The 21,634-nt window shown below is 34.9% G+C and overlaps 1 protein-coding gene and 1 long non-coding RNA gene across 4 annotated transcripts; one reads left to right on the top strand and one right to left on the bottom strand.

The window, feature by feature from the left end:
* The first annotated feature begins 9,045 nt into the window (after nucleotides 1–9,045).
* On the top strand, nucleotides 9,046–11,895 carry LOC107990752 (uncharacterized). Of its 3 annotated transcripts, none has more exons than XR_007819653.1 (5): nucleotides 9,046–9,269; nucleotides 10,186–10,514; nucleotides 10,898–11,017; nucleotides 11,308–11,349; nucleotides 11,665–11,895. It is a non-coding gene; the product is annotated as an uncharacterized LOC107990752 (long non-coding RNA). The 3 variants fall into 3 exon arrangements; XR_007819654.1 differs by having other exon boundaries at nucleotides 10,632–11,017; XR_001762507.2 differs by having other exon boundaries at nucleotides 10,186–11,017.
* A 7,992-nt stretch (nucleotides 11,896–19,887) lies between these two features.
* On the bottom strand, nucleotides 19,888–20,373 carry LOC127148669 (uncharacterized). The gene has a single exon (XM_051082865.1). It carries the CDS (start codon nucleotides 20,371–20,373, stop codon nucleotides 19,888–19,890), a length of 486 nt encoding a protein of 161 aa, XP_050938822.1.
* Nucleotides 20,374–21,634: the final 1,261 nt, after the last annotated feature.

Here is a 21,634-nt window from a genome sequence, read left to right as displayed (position 1 = left end):
ACTTCCTTAGCTTGATCTTGCCAAACACCACATCTCTCAGGTAGCTTCTTGATCGAATGCTCAAATTGAAAATTGGCCGAACTACTCTCTTGCCTTGACTTCAACTCTTGCAAGGAACTCCAACCTCTTTCAAACTCTTCTCTCTACTTGCTCTTGGAGTGAAAACGACAATAAATGCGAGAAATAAGAGTGAGAAATGAGTGTCTTTCGAACTTAAAGTGAACTTTGGGTCTGAAAAACACTAACTGCACGCGAGAAATGACTTACGAAAATCTGTCACACGTTTCTTTAATTGATCTCTACTGAGATCAGCCCGAGATCCACCAAGAACCCTAAAATACACTTTCTCCTACTTTTAGTCTCGATTGAACACAACCCGAGATGGCTCAAGATTTTCTCTCTGCCTTTTCTATCTTTCAATCTAAGATGCCATAGCCCCATGATGCATCGAGATTTACATTCTACTTTTTCTGTCTTTTGATTTCGGTCGAACATGACCGAGTCTTGAAGCCTCTACCCTGAGAATCCTTTCTAAACTCACTTGGCTTACATTCTTAAACACTACTTTGACTTCTCAAGTTCCTCAAACTTGACTCAAAGCTCTCTAGCAAAGTTTTTAACCTTTCTTAGCTCTTAGCAAGCAATTGGGATAGAAGATATGAGTATTACAACTCTCCTCCCCTTTTGAAAAATTTGTCTTCAAAATTTAAAATTCTTAAGTAAAAAGTGAGGAATGCTCGTTGATCATTTCATCTTCCGTCTCCCAAGTTGATTCTTCTACTTTGTGGTGCCTCCAAAGGACCTTTACTAACGGGATGGTCTTGTTTCTTAACACCTACTCTTTTCTATCAAGAATTTGCATGAGCTCTTCCTCATAACTTAAACCATCTCTAAACTCAAATGGTTACACTTGCAATACATTAGAAGGATTTGGAACGTACTTTCTTAGCACGGATACATGGAACACATCATGTATCCGAGCAAGTTCTAAAGGTAACTCAAGTCAATAAGCAGAATCTTTAATGTTAAATCATCATATATTATGAAAACAATTAACTAAATGCACAATGAATGAATAGAGACAAACATGTAGGAGAATGATAGAAGGAAAACATTATCATAAATAAAAATTTAGACCACTTGGCCATAGAGTGAATACTACAACTTAATGTAGACAAAATACAGAAATGGAACAAAGAAAATGAGTTAAGCTGCAGAGTATGAGTGTTCATACTCTTTGGCTCTGGATTTTTCCTTTACACAAAGAGAAATGGAAGGAGGAAGTCCCTCTCTTTTTTCAAGACTCTCACCTAAAACAGAGAGAAATGAAGGAAAGGAGCTTGCTCTATACAAATATGTTTGCCAAAAGTTGCAAAATGAAGAAGCCTCTATTTATAGGCGGATTTTGATGTGATAGAACGATATAGACAATAGGCAGCATTAAGCAAAAAGAATAAATCGCAAACAATACAGGAATGAGTGCAATAAACAAGAAAAAGTATAACAGACAAGAAGAAAATTTTTACTTAAGTATTTTATTAAATGCATACATAAAATCACAAAAGAGCAAGATAAGTAAAGTGGAATGAAAAATACAAAAAATGAGAAATACCCTTAAATTTAGTCTTTTTGGCGGGGATTACCATTGCCAAGGTCGGTGGTTTGGAGAGATGGGAATGGTGTTTCTAAGTCTGCTAGAATGATAGGAGCTGGTACTCTTTGAACAAACACTATGTGAGTGTATTCCATTGATGCTCGAAACTACCTATCACGTCGCATCCCCATTTGTCTAATCATTTTCGACTGCACTAGGACTATTGAAGTAAGATTTAAGATCGCGGTTGACAATCGATATTGATTTTCAGCCATAGTGTCCAACTTCTCTTGTTGTTGGACTATTATCGTTTTAAGCTTGGTATTAGCAACTTGCAATTGTCCACAATTTTTCTTGTCGCTTCTTGTTGCTTACTTGGAACTTTTGCACCAATAGAACTTCTTCTCGATAATCAAAAGTGGGATTGCAAACTTTTAATCCAATAAAATCGTAGATTCTTGCGTTTATCGTGTTACGACGCATAGGTGCTTTTCTTGCAAACTACTCCAAAGGGGGGTTGTTTTCCTTTAGAGAGTGGGTTATGAAAATCATTCTCATCTCAACTAGTAGTGGTGCTTGGTTACAGTAACCGCTTCTACATGCGTTGTGTCCTCTTTTAATAGCACAATAAATGAGACCTCTTTCTTCGCACCCTCCGCGGGGAGGGGTATCACTTCATTGTTGGCGGCCTTTGGGTTGGATTAAGGCTTGTTCAAGTATGGGAATAGTGGATTAATGCATTTATTTGGTAACTGATAGGTTGGTGAATTATGGACAGGTGACACAAAATTTCGTCGCCTAGGAGAGAGGGTCGGGAGAGGTGGACTTTCTTCTAAAGAAGAGAGGAGATTGGGATGTGGATAGGTGAAAATCGCAATATATAGACAGTTTTGGACTTCTATGTCTAGGCGAAATGGGTGAAGTGTGGATGGGTGAAGGTGGTGATGGAGGATAATTTTGAGGCGAAGGTGGTGGAGTTATTTCTTTTGGAAGGGGGGAGTGTTATCTTTAAGAGGTGGTGGAGAGGATTCATCTTTGCGAGGAGGAGAGGGAGACTTTTCTTTTGGATTATGGAGAGGCGAGTGGCTCTTTTCGCGAAGTGATCATTGGGTAACCTTCTTTCTGTAAAGAGGGTTGTTCGTTGGGTTGGAGTTCTTGGCCGCATCAACTTTAAGTTTCTTTGTGGGTTATGATGAAGTGGATGCAACCTTTCTTTTCTCAGGCAGAAGTGGAGGGATGTCTTCATTTTCTATTCCTTCGGGGTCTCTAACTTGACCCCTTGTCTTCAGGTGGTGTTCTTCTTCATTATTTTAATGGAGGCTTATGACTCGATATAATCTCGCGTGGGTGCATAGCCCACTTGGAATGTCTTATTAGGGATATCTCGCCAATAAAGGATGGAACCTTAAGCATAATTTCTCCACTTTTGAGGAAAAGACGATGACTTCTTTAGGCATCTTGATCCATGCAAGCATGTCAATCTTGATTATTTTCCCAAATTGATCGCTTTCTGCGTCATAATGTAGTATAAGATCATTACGTAGTTTGTTGAAATTGTACTATCATGGCGTGTAGGGAGGATTTTTTTCTTGATGAAGAATAACCACACACCAGCCTTAGTGGTCAGCTAATGTGGATATAGTTGAAACTTCCCAGTGGGCATCACTTCTCATTCTATACCTGACCACACTATTACTTTCAACGCTTCCATGGTCAAACCCTTTGTATGAAATAGACATGCACAACGAAGAAAGAGTCGAGAATTTACCCTATATGCTCATAGTTAACATGCAACCCTAAACTAAATAAAATTAGAGTTTTATAAGAAATTACGTTTGTAGTTTTCAAATCACTAGAAATTTCTCCAATCACGAACTCGAACTACCGCTAAAGTTGATCCGTTATATACTCCAGACGAAGAATCACATTGTGGGACCCAAAGGAAGAAGGATTTGAGTGAGAGAGTGATGGAAATTTAGGAAAGATGAAGAATTTGGGATAAAAACTTGGTGTTTCTTTTAAAGTAAAAATCAAATGGAAAAATATTTTTTAAAATTTGAAAAAACTCTCCTTTTATAAACAAATTACATGCAAATTTGCATGTATCAAATCACCAAAGCCCAATACCTTACAATCCACTAACCATTGGTGGATTTATTCACCATTCCATTTTTTTTTAGTGGGCTTGGTGTCATTACCATGAGCCTCCACTTAGCCCACTACGAGTTAGTGAAATTATCCAACAAAATGTTGGATTTTCCCATTAACTTTATTCAAGGGACAAAATGGTCATTTGACCATTATAGGCAAAGTCAAAAGTCAACATTTTGACTTTTTACCATTTTGACCTCCTTGACTAATTTTGACCGCCCGACTATGAGTTTGCATTCATTTTCTTGAAATTTAAACCACATTTGAATCTATAACCAGTTAAAGTTTGACTTTTCAAAGTTAAAAGTCAACATTTTGACTTTTTTACAACTTTGACCAATTCCATTGTTTTCGACCTTCCAAGTATAAATTTGTATTTATATTTATGATATTTAAATCATATTTAAACATAAAGCTCTATCTCTTAACAACAACTATATCACATATACTTGTTGGTTTCTCTCTCACCTAATTCAAACAACTTGAATCAATCCATCATACTATTCTCAGTTTATTTCATATAAGCTAGTAGGAAAACCTAAAGAACCTATAGATCATGGGCTACAACAATCCAAGATTAACTAGTTAAACCCTTTAGACTAGCTAATCAACATTCTTTAACTAACGAGTCATTCCACTAAAGTGTCATAGTTACACTCCTCCCACTATAGATATATTTGTGTCCATCTAATATAACCATGATCAGTAACTTAATCTTTCACAAGTTGTTCGAAAGCTCGACTGGATTAAGATACCATTTTATTAATAAGACTATATCTTGGTCCTTAAGTACCACCGATCCACTATTGAACAATTTGTTTAAGGTCCAACCCGTGCCAATTAGAGGGTGGGGCCCCTTGTTCAAGACTTGGATTTAATCCTTAATGGAACAACCTATCTATTAAACCTAAAGCGAATAGAAGTAAATTTCGTCTTGCACCCTATATCCCCAGCTATTCATATGGTCTTACCCTTAAAATGGGAGGCTTATTGGGTCAGAGCTAAAGAGTTTCTCTCACCTATGCAGATATAAGGATAATCTCGTGTGAACAAGAGATCATAGTTAATTTAGGATTAAGATTAAGTTACCTAGGTCATCAGTAATCAAAATAGTCGGTTTTAAACTGTAAACAACGTTATAACGTAAAAGTGACTATTTCATGGTTCAGTCATATGTAAACTTCTTATATTGGATTCCCCTACTTTCATATCTTTACATGAATGATTCAGGATCATATTGTTTATACTAACTACAAAGCGGGTCACATCCATAGTGTCCCTAAATAAGGCGCCCAACATTTATTCATATATTATAGACCATTTTAGGCTATAGACTCGAACTTGATTCACGTTTATGTCTCTACATAAAGTTCAAGTTTACTAAAAATAGCCTCGGGACCATAGTTTATTGGATTTAAGACTATAATATTCAATTTCTCAGTAAGGACTTTACTAAATAGAATATGATTATAAACTACAAGTTTTAAAACATAGATTCCAACAAACTTCCACTTGGACTACAACTCCTAGTGGGATAAAAAAAGTTGAATTTTAACCATGAGAGAGAATCTTACATATGAGTACAATAAACATATGAATAGGTAAAAAACTAGAGTATATGCCCAATAAATCTCCCACTTGTCCTAGTTTACAAACATCGCAGATTTAAACTCTGTAGGTGACCCTCAAACACTTTAGTCGTAAGAGCTTTTGTAAAAGGATCAACAATGTTTTTCTCAGAAGATATCTAGTTCACTACAGCGTCACTACGATGTACAATTTTTCTGATAAAATGGTACTTGCGTTCAATATGATTTCCCTGTTTATGGCTTCTAGGTTCTCTTAAATTTGCAATTGCACCACTGTTGTCACAATATCAAGTGATTGGCAAATGCATATTTGGAACAACTTCTAAATCTGTCAACAATTTCGTTAACCATACTGGTTCCCTTGATGCTTTGCAAGCTGCTACGTATTCAGCTTCCATTGTGGAGTCGGCTATACAAGTTTTCTTTACGCTTCTCCACACTACCGCTTCTCCATTTAGAGTGAATATTGATCCTAATGTAAACTTTCTAGTATCTTTATTAGTTTGGAAATCAGAATCAGTTTATCTAGTAAGGATCAGATCATTAGTACTATACATGATCATATTGTCATTTGTTCTTCTAAGATATTTTAGAATATTCTTAAAAGCTCTCTTGTGATCACATCCAGGATTGGACTGATACCTATTAAATGTCCCTATTGAGTAGAAAATTTCAAGTCTAGTACATAACATTGCATACATCAAACTCCTAATAGTGGAAGAATAGAAAATATTTCTCATATCCTCAATCTCTTGAGGTGTCTTAGGACATTGTTCCTTTGACAAATGAATTCCATATATGTAAGGCAACAAACCCTTTTTGGAATTCTGCATCTTATATCTCGACAACATTTTGTCTATATAAGACCTTGAGACATGGCTAATGTTTTGTTCTTACGGTTTCGAACTATTTGGATCTCGAGAAAATAATATGCATCTCCTAAATCTTTCATTTGAAATTGCGTAGCTAGCCATTTTTTGATGTCATTAAGATAACTTACATCATTTTCAATTAGTAGAATATCATAGACATGCAAAACTAATAATGCTACAATGGAATTGACGGTTTTTCTGTAAACACAAGACTCGTCAAGATTTTGCTTAAAGCCATAAGACTTGATCGTAGTATCAAATCTTATATTCCAATATCTAAATCTTGTTTTAGTTCATAAATGGATTTTTGAAGCTTACAAAATTTTTGTTCTCGACCATATTCTAGAAACCCTTTTGGTTGAGCCATATAGATACTCTCTTCAAGATTTCCATTTAAAAAAATTGTCTTGACATCCATCTACCAAATTCCATAATCATAAAAAGTGGCAATGGATAAGAGTATTCTAATCAACTTAAGCATGACAATGGGAGAGAAAGTTTCTTCATAGTCCACTCCCTCTCTTTAGGTATAACCCTTTCCCATAAGCCGAGCCTTAAAAGTCCGTACTTTACTAGCTTGGTCTCGTTTGAAGCTAACTTTTTGTTATTGAGACTTAAGAGCTTTAAGATCTAGTGCTTCGCAAGGAGGGTGTTGTTGGTTTTTGGTAAGATGGAGTAGGTTACGAAGTAAGGGTCCCTTCTAGGCTAAGGTATTTGAGAATTCCTCCTTCCCTTTTAGGAATTTGGAAGTTTTGGCAAACTCAGCAATAGAATTCTGATGATCGACCATTTGGAATGAAAAAGGAAGGTTGGGGTTTTCGATGTGTTCTTCAGTAAAGCTAAAGAATAACGAGAGAAAGTCTTTAGAAGGCTTGAAAACTAGAGTGCAAAATGAGGCTTGTTTGAAGATTTCTTCTACTATTTATTAGTGAAATGCATTGGCGAGGGTCATCATTAGCGTGAAATGCATTTAATGACCTCTTACACCTAAGCAGTGCATCTCTTCAATAGTAAGAAATGATGTTTGCATTAAATGCAACTCTTCGATTTTCACTCTGCGAGGTACAATTTCCTATCAGGTCATACTCTTCAACTTTTTCCCTTCTTCTGTTTCCTCTATAGGCAGAAAAATTTCTATCTGAACAACAGTAAAGTATACGAAATAAACAAACAAATGAAAGAATAAAAGAAAAGGGAATAAAATGAAAAAAAGAAAGAAAAATAAAGGGATAAAAATTGATGCTAAAAATGATATGTTCGCATTAAAAATGTGATTGCAATAAATATACAAACAAATCCTCGCATCAAGGATATTTTTAAATGGAAGAATTTTTTTTCTAAATTTACGGAAACTTTGATGCGATCTTCGTCTTCAAAGTATGCCTTGAGCCTTTGTCCGTTAACCTTGAACACATTATTTCCATTCAACGATGGAATCTCCACAGCACCATGTGGGAAGATCTATTTAACCACAAACGATCTAGACCATTGCAAACGAAGTTTTCTTGGAAACAGACGTAGACATGAGTTGAAGAGCAGTACCTTTTATCCAGGATACAACTCGTGTTTATAGATCTAGCGATCATGTCAGGCCCTCATCTTTTCTTCATATAATTTTGCTTTCTTATAGGCTTGAGAGCGCCACTCTTGAAGTTCATGCAATTGGAGCAACCTTACCTCTCCTACGACATTATGATTGAAGTTCAACTTTTGGCATGCCCACATTGCCTGATGTTCCAACTCCAATGGTAAATGGCATGCTTTCTCAAAGACTAACACATGTGGAGACATTCCAATTGACGTCTTGTACGCATATGATATGCCCATAATTCCGAGTCTAGGTGATTGACTTAGGTTTTGCGAGATGAATTCATCACTTTCTCCAAAATATTCTTGATTTCACAGTTGGAGACTTCCGCCTGATCATTTGTCTTAGGTGGTGGCAATCTTATAGGTTATATTATACTTCGTGAGCAGTTTGGCTATAATGTAATTAATGAAAAGTGATCCTTCATCGCTTATAAGGACTCTTGGCATCTCGAAGTGCGAGAAGATATTCTCTTTTAGAAACTTACTATTCGTAATCGCATAATTTTTCGTGCAGAATATGGGTTTAATCCATTCGAAGACATAGTCCATGGCCAACAAGATGTAGATATGACCGCCAAATTGCAAGAAAGGCCCCATAAAGTCTTTTCTCCGTATGTAAAAGAGTTTAATCTTTAAGATTGGTTGTTAGGGCATTTCATTGCGATGGGAGATATTTTCTGTTCTCTGGCAGCAGTCATTGTTGACCACAAACTTCCTTTGGATTATGTTGGGTCTAGAATAATCCAACTATTTCATTTCTAATAGAGTACATACCCAGATTCCTACCTTTTTCTGATAGGTTTCTATTTAGAAGTGTAGAAACATTATCGGTTACTGCTGCTTTTTCTTAATCTCTACTCATTTTATTTGTGCATAACTCTTTTAAAACTTTGCTTACCTTGGGATTTGCTTGATGGTAGTGAAAAGAGAGAGATCGATTTGAACCTTCTTGAAGATTTCAAGTATCTTCTTGCCGTTTTTGAATTTGTTCCTTGAATGTGCTAGCATCACTACAAGAAATATGAGTTTCTATGATAGTTGGGTATAACCAAATTGAGGTTGGAGTGTGAAAAAAATGTCATAAATCCTAAGAAAGCGCGTTTTTGGCTGGAAAAGGCGGAATTTTTCGAATTTGAAGAATTTATGACAGTTTTTATTTGTCATAAATCTATTACAATTTTTAAATGCCATTGATTATAAATAATAAAATTATAAGCATTTATTACCTTTACTCTACGATACACTTTCCCCAAATTTCATTTTTTCTAAATACTCACAAAAATCTCAATCCACGCTGCTAGTAACCTACTCTTTCTCCTCTTTTCTTTGACTCTCTTCGAAGCCAACGACAGCAAGAACTCAACGCCGCTTCTATTGACCATCGTTCTGCCATTCGTGACACTCCAATGACTAGTTGTTTGCGGCTCCAACTTTCGACCTTTGTCGCTCACACCGTCTGGGGGCTTTCTTAGGGTGAGTTTTTTTTCTTAGGGTGAGATTTCAACCTCAGAAATATTGAAATAATGAAGCAAGTGCAATGGTTCAAGTGAGATATTTGCTCCTGCTCTTTGGTTGCTCATTTTCCATTATATTTGTTTGCCTATAGCAAATTTCGATGAAGTTTATGTGGTTGTGGTATTCTGTTCCATTTTGTTACTATTTGTTTTTATTGTTGGTACCGGTACATTTCTTGTTCGTCTCATTATTAGAGTGTCCTATTTCTTGGGTTGAATTATGCATTTAACGTCAGCTCTGCAACGTGGCTCTTGTAATGGTTTCATAACGTTGTTGCCCTCTTTCTTCAGTTTTTTTTTTTATCTTAGATTATTTGATGTTTGATTTTCAACTGCAAACTGGAAAATTATCTGCAGATGTGGAAGTTCTTAGAAATTTTAAACTGCTATGCTAAGCCCTCAAAGCTCTGTCAAATTGTCAAATTCAACTATAACATTGGTTAATATCTTGAGCATCTCATGCATCAGAAGATATAGTGTCGTTGGGCTGTTTTGTGAATGCAAAATTGGTCTAGTTTATTATAAATCAACAAAAATCCTGGTAAATTATATATCCAAGGAGAAAATTGTTCATCACTGCCACTATTTCCTTATATTCCGTAAAGGTCAAAATTTATTTTTTTAATGACTTTGGTATATAAATGGACATCTGCTTTCTTAATGCTCGGTTGAACTAAATCGTCAAGTTCACTTGGAGGAAGAATTTAAGATGGATATTAAAATGAAATGTGTTGACTGTAGTGTTTGTGTGCTTTTATTAGTTCAAAGTATTGTGTATGTTAAATTTTTAAAACGATGAGTGGCTCACCTAATATTTGATTTCTAATTTTGTTGCTGTTTATTTATTTACTTTATGGCTCATATGTTCTCTGCAGGAAAAACAAAGGTTGAAGGTAAAGGAGAAGATTGAAAAGTGTGTCAAAGAAAAATTGGTGGATTTTTCCGATGTGCAGAAGTGGCTGCTAAAGTAATCATTCTTTAGTGTGGATTTAATGTATAGGAAAGCAGAGGTGAAGAATATTACAACAGATTTGATAAATAGATGTGATAGATAACATAAGTGATGAAGAAGAGGAGGTTGACAGGATGTATATCTCCATACAACTTGTCTTGCGACATTAGCAAATATGGCTCCTCATGTCCACCGTTTGAGTTTATATGCATCTCAGAGGCTGGTCAGCCTTTTTGATATGCTTTCAAGAAAGTATGTCCTTAATTACTTATGTTGGTTGATTTAGACCTTATAACTGTTGTACTTGTAAATTTAGCTTTGTTCTAATTAACCTACCTCTTTTGTTATTGAATCTGTACATTTCTGTAGTTTATATATGCATTAATGCACCGGCAGCAAGTATTAGCCATTCAAGAATCACCCGCGATTTATTCAACTTCTTGAGAACATGTAGACTGTATGCTTCTGAATATTTTATCAGATGCCCCCACAAGAGACTATGCTTCAGAATATTTTATTATGTTCTTTTTTCAATTTTATCTCCCCTATCTCTGTTAATATTCATATTTGACTTCTTACTTATTTGGCTTTGTCAGTCAGTTGCAGGTACTTATTCACTCGTTAAAACTGTGTAGGTATTAGATTTCTTCAATAGCCGCATAGATGCTCAATGAATGGATGATGATTGGTCAGTAGAGAAAGTGTTGCAAGTTATCATTGATAACTGTAGATCTTGGCGTGGGGAAGGCTTGAAGGTGAGAAGAAAACCCAATGTTTAGCTGAATAACCTCTTCAAACTTGATTTCTGAAGACCATTTACCTTATACTTACCATATGTGATACGTGGGATAGTTAAATTCTCACTTTTAAGCATTTTTAAGACTTTGATAGATGGTATATTTTTATTCTCATAGAGTTAATATTGGTTTCTACTATAGTTCAAAACTCTCGATGCAAAGTTGTTGATTTTCTTTGACATTTGTTGTATGCTATCGTATTTCAAAATTCTTTAGTTTACAAAGTGTAATTTTTGCATTTTCATTAGGTCTTGCACGAATATGATCTACTTTAGTGATGAAGCTACCAAGTAAGTGATTTACATTTAGACGACAATTATGAAGGTCTTTTACAGCAAGCTAGTTATATTTAATGTTACCCTTATGAGTTTTTATTGATATTGGTTAAAATGACTTCAAAGTGATAATTCGGGGGTGAGGGTGGAGGGATATATTGAGATATATTATGAACTAATAATTAGGTGAAGTAGATTCAATTTATCTCTTCTTTTAACTAGCGCTGGAATTGGTACCTCGTGTTGGCATTACAAAGGGTACAATCTTCTTCTATACTTATATTGATGTGTAGAGTCGTACTCTAAAATGACGTTTTGTTTTCTTACTAGGTTATGCAAGAATCCATTGGAGTGGTGAAGCCATGTTGGAGCAAATGATTGATTTATAAGACTTTTTGTAGGGTTGGTAGCAAAATTTTGGTTGCAATATACTTATATTAAGCTTGTTGGTATCAAAAGATGTCTGTTTATTCTATCATTGTAAACCCTTTACCAATAATTGTACAAATATTACAAAGTGTATGTTAAAGTATATATATTCAAGTGTTGACTGTTTGTTTCCATATGGGTGTGATGTATAGTACTTTGTGCTTGAACTGGTCTGTGTAATGACAAGACGACAAGAAAAACAGGGACTGTAAAAAAAAAAATAGGGCAAGAAACAAATGTAGTAATAGAGGTGTATATAACATTTATTATGTCTCAACAATAGAAGATATGTGACATTTATTCTCTTTCATAAAATATAAATAATGACATTTATTATCGGTAAACAATAGAAGATATGTGACAATTGTTTTCTGTTATGAAAATTACTTATTGTGACAGTTTTTTCAAACTGTCATAATAGACTTTCCATGACTATAGGAACAATGACTGAAAACAGCTGTCAAGAATTTTAAATATGATAGAGTTTAACTAGCCTCTTAGGCCATTTTTCTAGTAGTGCTTGGAAGGAAAAGAAAGTTTAGCTATATAGTATCTAACAACATTTGAAGAAGAAGAAAATCAGATGGTACATTTTTCTCTTCATTGGCATTAGAGTTGACGTTAACAGATTTTGGTTCATCTTCGGATAAGGAAATGTTATCATGCTCATTTAAAGTCCTACCACTATGTAGAGTTATTCCACTAGCATTAGCATGGTCGGGTTGGGTAGATAACTTGCCTTTCCCTTCCATCTTAATAATAATAGTGGCTTGTTGGTTTAATTTATCTCCTAATTCTGAAATTTGAATCATTTGTTTTAAGCATAATGTAATACTTGTACCTCTTGATCTATTTATTTGTCAAGGGTTAGAAACAATTAAAAAATTTTCATAGGTCTTGGGCTGAGTTAAATGAATTAGGGATGTTATTTTGAAGTTAGCAACGAAGAACAAGTGTCTGGTAAGGGAATCTCAGGGAAGAAAGGTTCAGACTCGATCCTGCTCAACCGAGAGAAAAGATAGAGAAAAGGCAGAGAGCAAATCCTAGTGCTCTTGAGGCTATGGCAGACCAAGATGAAAAATTAAAAGCAGTTAGAAGAGTAATCTCGGGGCCAAACTCAGTGTTGTTTGATCGTGATGAAAGGCAGAGAAGTTAAGTAGTGGGACCTTGGACCATCTAAGGGTCGAGTTCAGCAGAGATTGGAAGGATGGAAAAAATAATTGAAGTTCCTAGTAGGAACTCGGAACTCTTTTTTGTCAAGAAATGGGTGGATTCTAGTGGCTCTCGGGCCAATCTCGACTGAGAACATTATGGGACACATGACACACGGTTAATCTAGAAAATTATTGTCGATAGTAATTCTATGCTTACTATTTTTTTTCTTGTAGTTATATACTTGTATTAACGTTATTATTGCATTTGTAAGTTTGGGCCTATGTGATAGTGTCATTCACTAAGTGGGTGGGTTGCCAATAGGGCTTTGCACAATGTAATACTACGCATCATGTGATGGAGTTGCACCTACTCATCGGGATTGAAGGTGATTCAGTCATAGGTCTTCGGGTCACAAATGGTACGTTAAGATTCATTTTCTTCTTCCACCTTCACTATAGTATTTTAGGGTTTAGGGTTTAGAGTTTAATTAGTACCATAGATCATCCAATTTCAGGTCCATTTAGAGTAGATTGACCCAACAAATGATGGGCATGCTTATCTGGATCGAAGTCTTGGAATTCTAATGATAGAAGGTTAGAAGGAAGACCCGTCTGTCTCTGCTCCTTATCATGTCGAGCATTCCATAAGAACCCTACGTAGGGGAATAATTAAGTAGAACCATTACTATTTAAATTAAGAACCTAAAAATACCATTACATTGGAAAAAAATACATAAACTAAATTACTATAAGGCTAAACATGCTTCTAAAAAAATTACAGAGAAGAAATAAAGAGGAACTTACGTTCGTTGACGACTCTGCCAATCACCAGTATTAGGACACCACCATTTGAAGTAGGGGTGTAAATGGGTTGGGTGACTTAAATCCAAAATAGATTTTTTTTATTGGGTCAGTTGGGTTATTAGGTTGTTTTCTTTTAATTTCTAATGTTTGTAAAGAAAAAGAGTGACAATAGCCATAATAAAATGAAAACACGCCACAAAATCCCTCCCAACAATGGATCTCTAAATCCAAAATAGATTTTTTTTTTATTTGGGAAAAATTTATGTACATAAGCAACAAGTTAGGGTGCCAAGTTAGCACTTAATGTTTAGGGTACCAACCATCGGTTATGAGAGATGGCCATCGAAGAGAGATTGAAATTTGAGAAGGATGGCCTTCGGGGACTGAACTGAAGTGAGATGAAGAGGGAGAGTCAGAGACGGCGCGATGAAGAAGATTACTAGAGGTGTGAAAAGGGAGATGGCACACAAAGGAGACTGAGAGTGTGAAGAGGGGGATGGTATGTGAAGGAGACTAAAAGTGTGAAGAAGGAGACGACGCGCAAAGGATAATAAAAAGTCTGAGAAGAGAGAATAACCTAATTTCCTAATATTTTATTAAATAAATAATATAAATATCATTAATTCGGATTGAGTTTAATTGACCCGAATTAAATAACCCCCAACCCCAGACATGACTCAGCTCAAAAAAGAATAAAAAAATTTAACCCAAGAATAAAAAAATTTAACCCAACCCATATAATATGGGTGAGTAGTTCGGGTTGGACTTCCCCCTAACTTGGAGACCTCTCAATTCTCTAAGTTGAGTTTTTGGTTTGTGGGAATCAAAATTGGAATAGAAATTTATTTGAGAGAGAAATGTTTTCTTTTTGAGAGAATTACCAGAGTACGTAAAAGATAACTTTCGGAAAAGAACTGAACTCCTTAGTCATACTCCTACCTTTCACTTCTTTAAGATGAAGAAGAGGGAGTTGAGAAATTTTTGGATTATGTGGGAGAACCACCTATGTTTTTCATTTAATGCATTTAATTTAAAATAAATAAATTTAATTTAAATTAAAATAATTAATTATTTTAAGAGAAATTTTCATAAATAGAACAAATCGATAAAATATTTACTGCCCGTGTAACAATCCCATGAAGTTAGCTACTTTTTAAATATTCCAGGTTTGCCTTTCCCTTTTATCATCTTTCTTCTCCTCTTCGTCTGCAACTTGATTTTTTTTCTTTCCGTCATCTTTCTTCTTTTCTTCTTTTTTTTTTCCAAACTATTATTTGGTTCTTGTTATTTAGTTCAAGATTATTGTGTATCAAATATAAAAGATTTTTTTCAAACGTTTATTTGGTTGTTTAAGATCGTGTACGAAATATAAAAGACTTGAAAAAAACATCGTTTAGATTTGGGTAGCTAAATATAAACGATTGTGTACAAAAAATATAAAAAAATAGCTATATCTAAAAGATCATCTACAAATAATCCTAAAAAAATTGTTTAGATTGGGGTAGCCAAATCTAAACGATAGTAATCTAAACGATCGTGTACAAAAGAGAATCTAAAAAAATTATTTAACCAAATCTAAACGATCGTGTACCAAAGAATCTTGAAATGATCAAAATCTAAACGATCCTGTAACGAAATCTAAATGATCAAATCTAAACGATCCTGTAACGAAATTAAACGATAGTGTATAGAGGATTGAAAAATAAATCATTTAGATTTGGCTATCCAAATCTAAATGATCAAATCTAAACGATCGTGTACCAAATATGTTACGCACGTGTTGTTGACGGCATGATTGACAGGACATTTTTTGTATTTTCCACAGTGGGCTTGTGGGCTTTTTTCGTTTTCGGAATTATTTTATACAGTGTAAATAATTTGCTGCTTTGTTATATTTTTGAAAAGACCTCTTATTTTAATCTAAATTAAATAATTAATTAAATTAATAATTAATTAAATCATATTTAAATGAATATCTATGATATAACCTATAGATTTAATTTAATTGATTTCATTAAATCAAATTAATTAAATAAAATTAAACAAAACTATTAGGTTAATTTTCATAAATGTAACAAAACACAAAACTATTTACGGCCAGTGTAACAAAACCATGAAATTAACCATTTTTTAAATATTCTAGGTTTGCCTTTCTGTCTTTCTTCTCTTCCTTACTGCGATCCCTTTCATTGTTTTCCTCATCGCTGCGATTTCTTTCATCATCTTTCTTCTTTTCCTCTTTTTTTTTCTCTGTGATTTCTTTCCATCGTCTTTCTTCTTTTTCTATTCTTTCTTTACGTCATTTAATCTTTCCATCGGCTTTCTTTTTTTCCTCTTCCTTTTTTCCGTTGCAATTTTTCCATTGTCTTTCTTATTTTTCTTTTTTTTTACATCATTTAAATTTGGGTAACCAAATCTAAACGACCATGTACAATAAATAGCAAAATCTAAAAGATTGTGTATAAAGAATCTTAAAAAAAAATCATTTAGATTGGAATAGCCAAATGAAAATGATCGTGTAAAAAAAGTAAACGATCGTGTAAAAAGATAAATCATCGTGTAGATAAATCTAAATGATCGTGTACCAAAAGAATAAAAAAAATTGTTTAGCCAAATTTACACAATCGTGTTCTAAAGAATCTTGAAAAAATAAACGATCATGTAAAAAAAAACAATCGTATACCAAAAGAATTAAAAAAAATCGTTTAAATTTGGGTCCAAATATAAACGATCGTGTAACCAAATTTAAACGTAACCAAATTAAACGATCATGTAACAAAATTAAACAATATAATTGAAAAAATAAATTATAGCCAAATCTAAACGACCAAATCTAAACGATCATGTACCAAACAATAGCCAAATCTAGCTCCCCATTCGGTCTTGTCCCCAAAATGATAAGCATATTGAGTTGGAAATCTGCTCCCTCTCACCTGTACAAATCATAGGACAATCTATCGTAAACATATGAGTTCATAATACACTCAGGATTAAGACTAAGTTACCTAGGTCATTCTAATGAAATAGAAACCTAACCAGTTAACGGGATTACATTTAGTGGTTACTATTTCGTGGTCCAGTCTTATGCAAACTCATTGCATAGGATACCCTCACTCGCATGTCACCAACACAAACGCGTTCAATCATTGCATTTGTATTAGATACAAAGTGAACCGTATTCATAGTTTTACTAAGATAAGGTTGAACATTAACTCAATTTAATTAGAAACCTAAAAATACTAATACATTGGCAAAAAAATATACATAAACTAATTTCTATTATGGTAAAGCATATTAAAAATTACATTATCGAGAAGAGGAAGAATACTTACGATCGTGGATGACTTTGGATCTACAAACCACAAAATTTGGAGACACCACCACTTGAAAACCTTCTTATTCTCTGAGTTATTTGGTTTGTAGAAACCAAATGAAAGGAGGAGAATTCTCAAAGAGTGATAAATTATTCTTGAGAGAATTTGAGAGAATTCCAGTACGCATTCCAGAACTGTTATGTGAATTGCGTATAACTCCTTTTTCTTCAGACTGATGAAGAGGGAAGTTGGAGAGAATCAGGAAACATGGGAAAACCACCCACATTTCCTATTAATTTAATTATATTAAATTAAATCAATATTAAATTTATTTATTAATTAATTAAGTCATATTTAATTAATATTTCATTTAAATCATATTTAATTAATATTTCATTTAAATCATATTTAAATGAATATTTCTCACATAACCTATAATTTTAATTTAATTAATTTCATTTAATCAAATTTAATTAAATAAATAAAATTAAACTAAACTATTAATTAATTCTCTAATTAATTACTTACTAAATTAAATATCTTATATTTAATTTAAATTTGAATTATATTCAAATATAAATTTCTCTCATAACTTATAGTTTTAATATGTATTGTACGCACATTAAATTTTAACCTATAGTTTTAATATGAATCTAAGTCACATTAAATTAATATTTGAACTCATTTAAATATTTTATTCTCTTATAAATTAATTCTATAATAAAGTCTAATTAAAATATAAACTTTATATTATAATGTATCACCATACATTATATTAATTTCCAAAGTAAATTTGAACATTTAAAATTTCAACCGATACAATTAAATCTCATTACCCTTTATGAGCTAAGAAAGGGGATCTAATGAACATACATACCAGAAGCTGCAATGATATTAGATTAATTGGCTAAACTCATTAACCACATTAATCAATATTCATTAACTGTGTGTTTATTTCACTAAAGACTCACAGTCGAACTCTTCTCACAGTAGATATATTTATGTGTCCATGGATATTGTAACGAACAAACTTTTCAGACTAAGTTGAGGTTACTACTTACTGCTAAGACTCAATAGTAAAACACACAAACTCATAAAAAGACCTGTTTACGATTCATTAAAATCCTTCAATATATAAGAAAAGCAGTTTCAGGCCCTATTTTAAATCGCTTTCCAAAAAGTTTCAAAACATAATCCATAAAGTCATCAAAACAAAACAGAAGAACAGTCGTTCTAACCATGACTCTATTTAATAATTAAAGAGAAAAAACAAATACATTCAGTGGAAGCATAAAAAACTAGACATGTCCATATGGCCTTCACGCCATCCTTCTTGCCTCTCGCCAGTTTACCCCCTTGCGTCACCCTTACCTGAAAGAGTTAAAGAGTAAAGGGTGAGTATAGAAATATGCCCAGTAAGGAAGCCACTACTGAGCCCGTTAGGGTAATAACAGCTAGCTTCCTATTAAGGTTTACCTTACATAAACATTCTAGTGGTTCCGTAAAACGAACACATCAATTAGTCTAGTGATCCCAAAGGATACACATATCAGTCAACGTCCAAACGAATCCACCTAAACACAAACATAAGGATTTTAACGATGACACCACCAAAATCCACATTTAAAATGCTCCATAGCAACATCCATAGACTTACCCAAGTAGAGGAGAGTTGACTCCAAACTACACTTGTCGTAAAACCCAAGAATTCGAGCGTCACCTTTTTAACACCTTCAAGGATTAAAAGTTAAACCTAATCAATAAGTCCAATGTCTTATTCTAACATTTATACTCTAATCGACTATAGAAAACGTTAGGAACTCATTAAATCACCCTTACCAAAACTCACTGGGACTCAGCACGGATGGAAACGGCTTAATTGGCTCGGTCAATAGGGAGATCGACTTAGGTTGGGAGGTAGGTCGGCTCGGGTCGGCTCGTGTCGACTTGGATTGGCTCGGCTTGGTTCTCGGCTCGGCTTGGTTCACGACCCGACTTGGCTCACGACTCGACTTGGCTCACGACTCGGCTCGGTTCGCGACTCAGCTCAGCTCAATTCGATTTGCGGCTTGGCTCAACTCGCGGCTCGGCTCAGTTCGGTTCGCGGCTAGGGCGTTCATGCATTGGATCATCCATGCTATGGCTCGGATCCTTCTGGGCTTCGTCAGACCCATATGAGAGAGGTGAGGCGAACATGATCGGGCGAGGTCGGAGGGTGGCCGACAGTGCTCGGATGAGGGTAAAGACAGCCGGCGGTCAACGGGACGAGTGAGAAAGAGAGAGGGGATCAGGCGCGACGCAAATCGCTCCACCATGCGGCTGCCCAACTTCACAAACAGAGACACATCTACCGGCTGGACGAGGAGATGTGTGGCGGTGGCAACTGGGCGGAGAAGAATGAGGAAGATTAAGATAGGACAGTGGCGACTGCTGGTCGGCAAAGGAAAAGAAGAAGACTGATGGAAGTGTGGCGAGCGGCGGCTATCGGGAGAAGAAAAAGAAACGAAAAGATGAGTGGGGGTCTATGCGGCACGCAAGAGAGAAGAAAAGAAGAAATTTAGTTTTTTTTTTTTTAAAAATATATATATTAAATAATAATAATAAAATTTAATAATAATAATAATATTAATAATAATATAATAATAAAATTTATGTTATATTATTATTATATTACATCATATTATTAAAATGTACACCCTTCATTTTCTTTTTCTTTTCTCTTCTAAACCAAATAAATTTTAACACCCAAAATTTTTTAAATCCTTAGAATTAATATAAAGTGTTAAAATTTACCTAAAAAATTTGGGACGTTACATTCTTCCCTCCTTAAGGAACTTTTGTTCTCGAAATTTCTATTCCTCGAACAACTCTGGATAACGAGCTCTCATGTCGTCTTCCCTATCCCATGTAGCCTCTTCAACTTTGTGATTCTGCCATAAGACTTTAACTAAAGGGATCTCTCTGTTTCTCAACATCTTTACCTCTCTAGCCAATATCTCAACTGGTTGTTCTGTATAACTCAAATTTTCATCAATCTCTAATGGCTCATAATCTACTATATGGGATGGATTTGACACATACTTTCTCAGCATAGAAACATGGAATACATCATTAACTATCGAGAGTGATGGCAGCAATGCCAAACAATACGCCACAGAACCAATTCGCTCAAGAATCTTAAATGGTCCAACAAAATGAGGACTCAACTTTCCTTTCTTTTCAAATCGTAAGACACATTTCCGTGCTACTTTCAAGAACACTTTATCCTCCACAAAAAATCCAAGATCTTTCTGTCTCACATCAGCATAACTCTTTTGTCTACTCTGTACAGTCTGCATACGTGCTCTAATTTTCTATATCGCTACTTTAGTAGACTGAACTAACTTAAGACCCATCAATCTCTGCTCACCAACCTCATTCCAGCAAACAGAGGATCTACAACATTTGCCATACAAGGCCTCAAACGGTGCCAGGCCAATGGTAACCTGAAAATTGTTATTATAAGAAAATTCCATCAAATGCAAGTGAGAATCCCAACTACCTGGGAATTCTAACACGCAAACTTGCAACCTATCCTCTAAAACTTGGTTCAGACGCTCCGTCTGACCATCAGTCTGTGGGTGAAAAGCTGTACTAAAGTCTACCCTGTGCCTATAGCAGCCTGTAAACCCTTCGAGAACTTGGAAGTAAAACAGTCATCTCTATCAGGAATAATCGACACTGGCACTCCATGTAGTCTCACTATCTCAGTCAAGTACAACTGTGCCCACTTACTAGCAGTATAAGTAGATTTTCCCGGAATGAAGTGTGCTGATTTGGTAAGCCTGTCAACACAACCCAAATTACTGAAAAACCCCTTAAAGTTCTAGGCAGTTCTGTAATGAAATCCATAGACACATTTTCCCACTTCCATTCCGGCACACTCAAGGGTTGTAATAAACTTGTTGGTTTCTACCTTAGTGCTTTAACCTGCTGACACACCAAGCATTTACTGACAAATTCTGCCACCTCTCTCTTCATATTACGCCACCAGTAAACTCGTTTCAGGTCCTGATACATCTTTATACTACCTGGGTGCATGGAAAATAAGGAACTATGGGCCTCAGTTAATGATTCTGTTTTAACCGCACTGTCTACTGGCACACAAAGGCGCCTCTCAAACAAAAGCCCACCATTATAGGATATGGAGAAATCAACAGCTTGCCCTGCTTTTGCTAGGCACCGCTTCTAAACCAAATAAGGATCGTTACGCTGGGCAACAATAATCTTCTGCCTTAAAGTCGACTGTACCGACAACTGAGCTAACTGCGAGGCGACTGCCTCTACTGACACTGAAATCTTAGCCTCTCAAACTCTCGATACAACGGGGGTTGTCTAGTAATAAATGCTGCTGAATGTGATACCTTTCTACTAAGAGCATCAGCTACCATATTCCCCTTGCCTGGATGATACAATATCTCATAATCGTAATTCTTTACTAATTCAAGTCATCTTCGCTGTCTCATATTTAGCTCCTTCTAAGTGAAGAAGTATTTCAAGCTTTTATGATATGTAAAGATCTGTATCTTTTCACCATACAAGTAATGCTTTTATATCTTC

Source organism: Cucumis melo, chromosome 3 (assembly GCF_025177605.1).
Source record: "Cucumis melo cultivar AY chromosome 3, USDA_Cmelo_AY_1.0, whole genome shotgun sequence".
NCBI classification, from domain to species: Eukaryota; Viridiplantae; Streptophyta; class Magnoliopsida; order Cucurbitales; family Cucurbitaceae; genus Cucumis; species Cucumis melo.
This window is presented reverse-complemented; position numbering and strand designations above follow the sequence as displayed.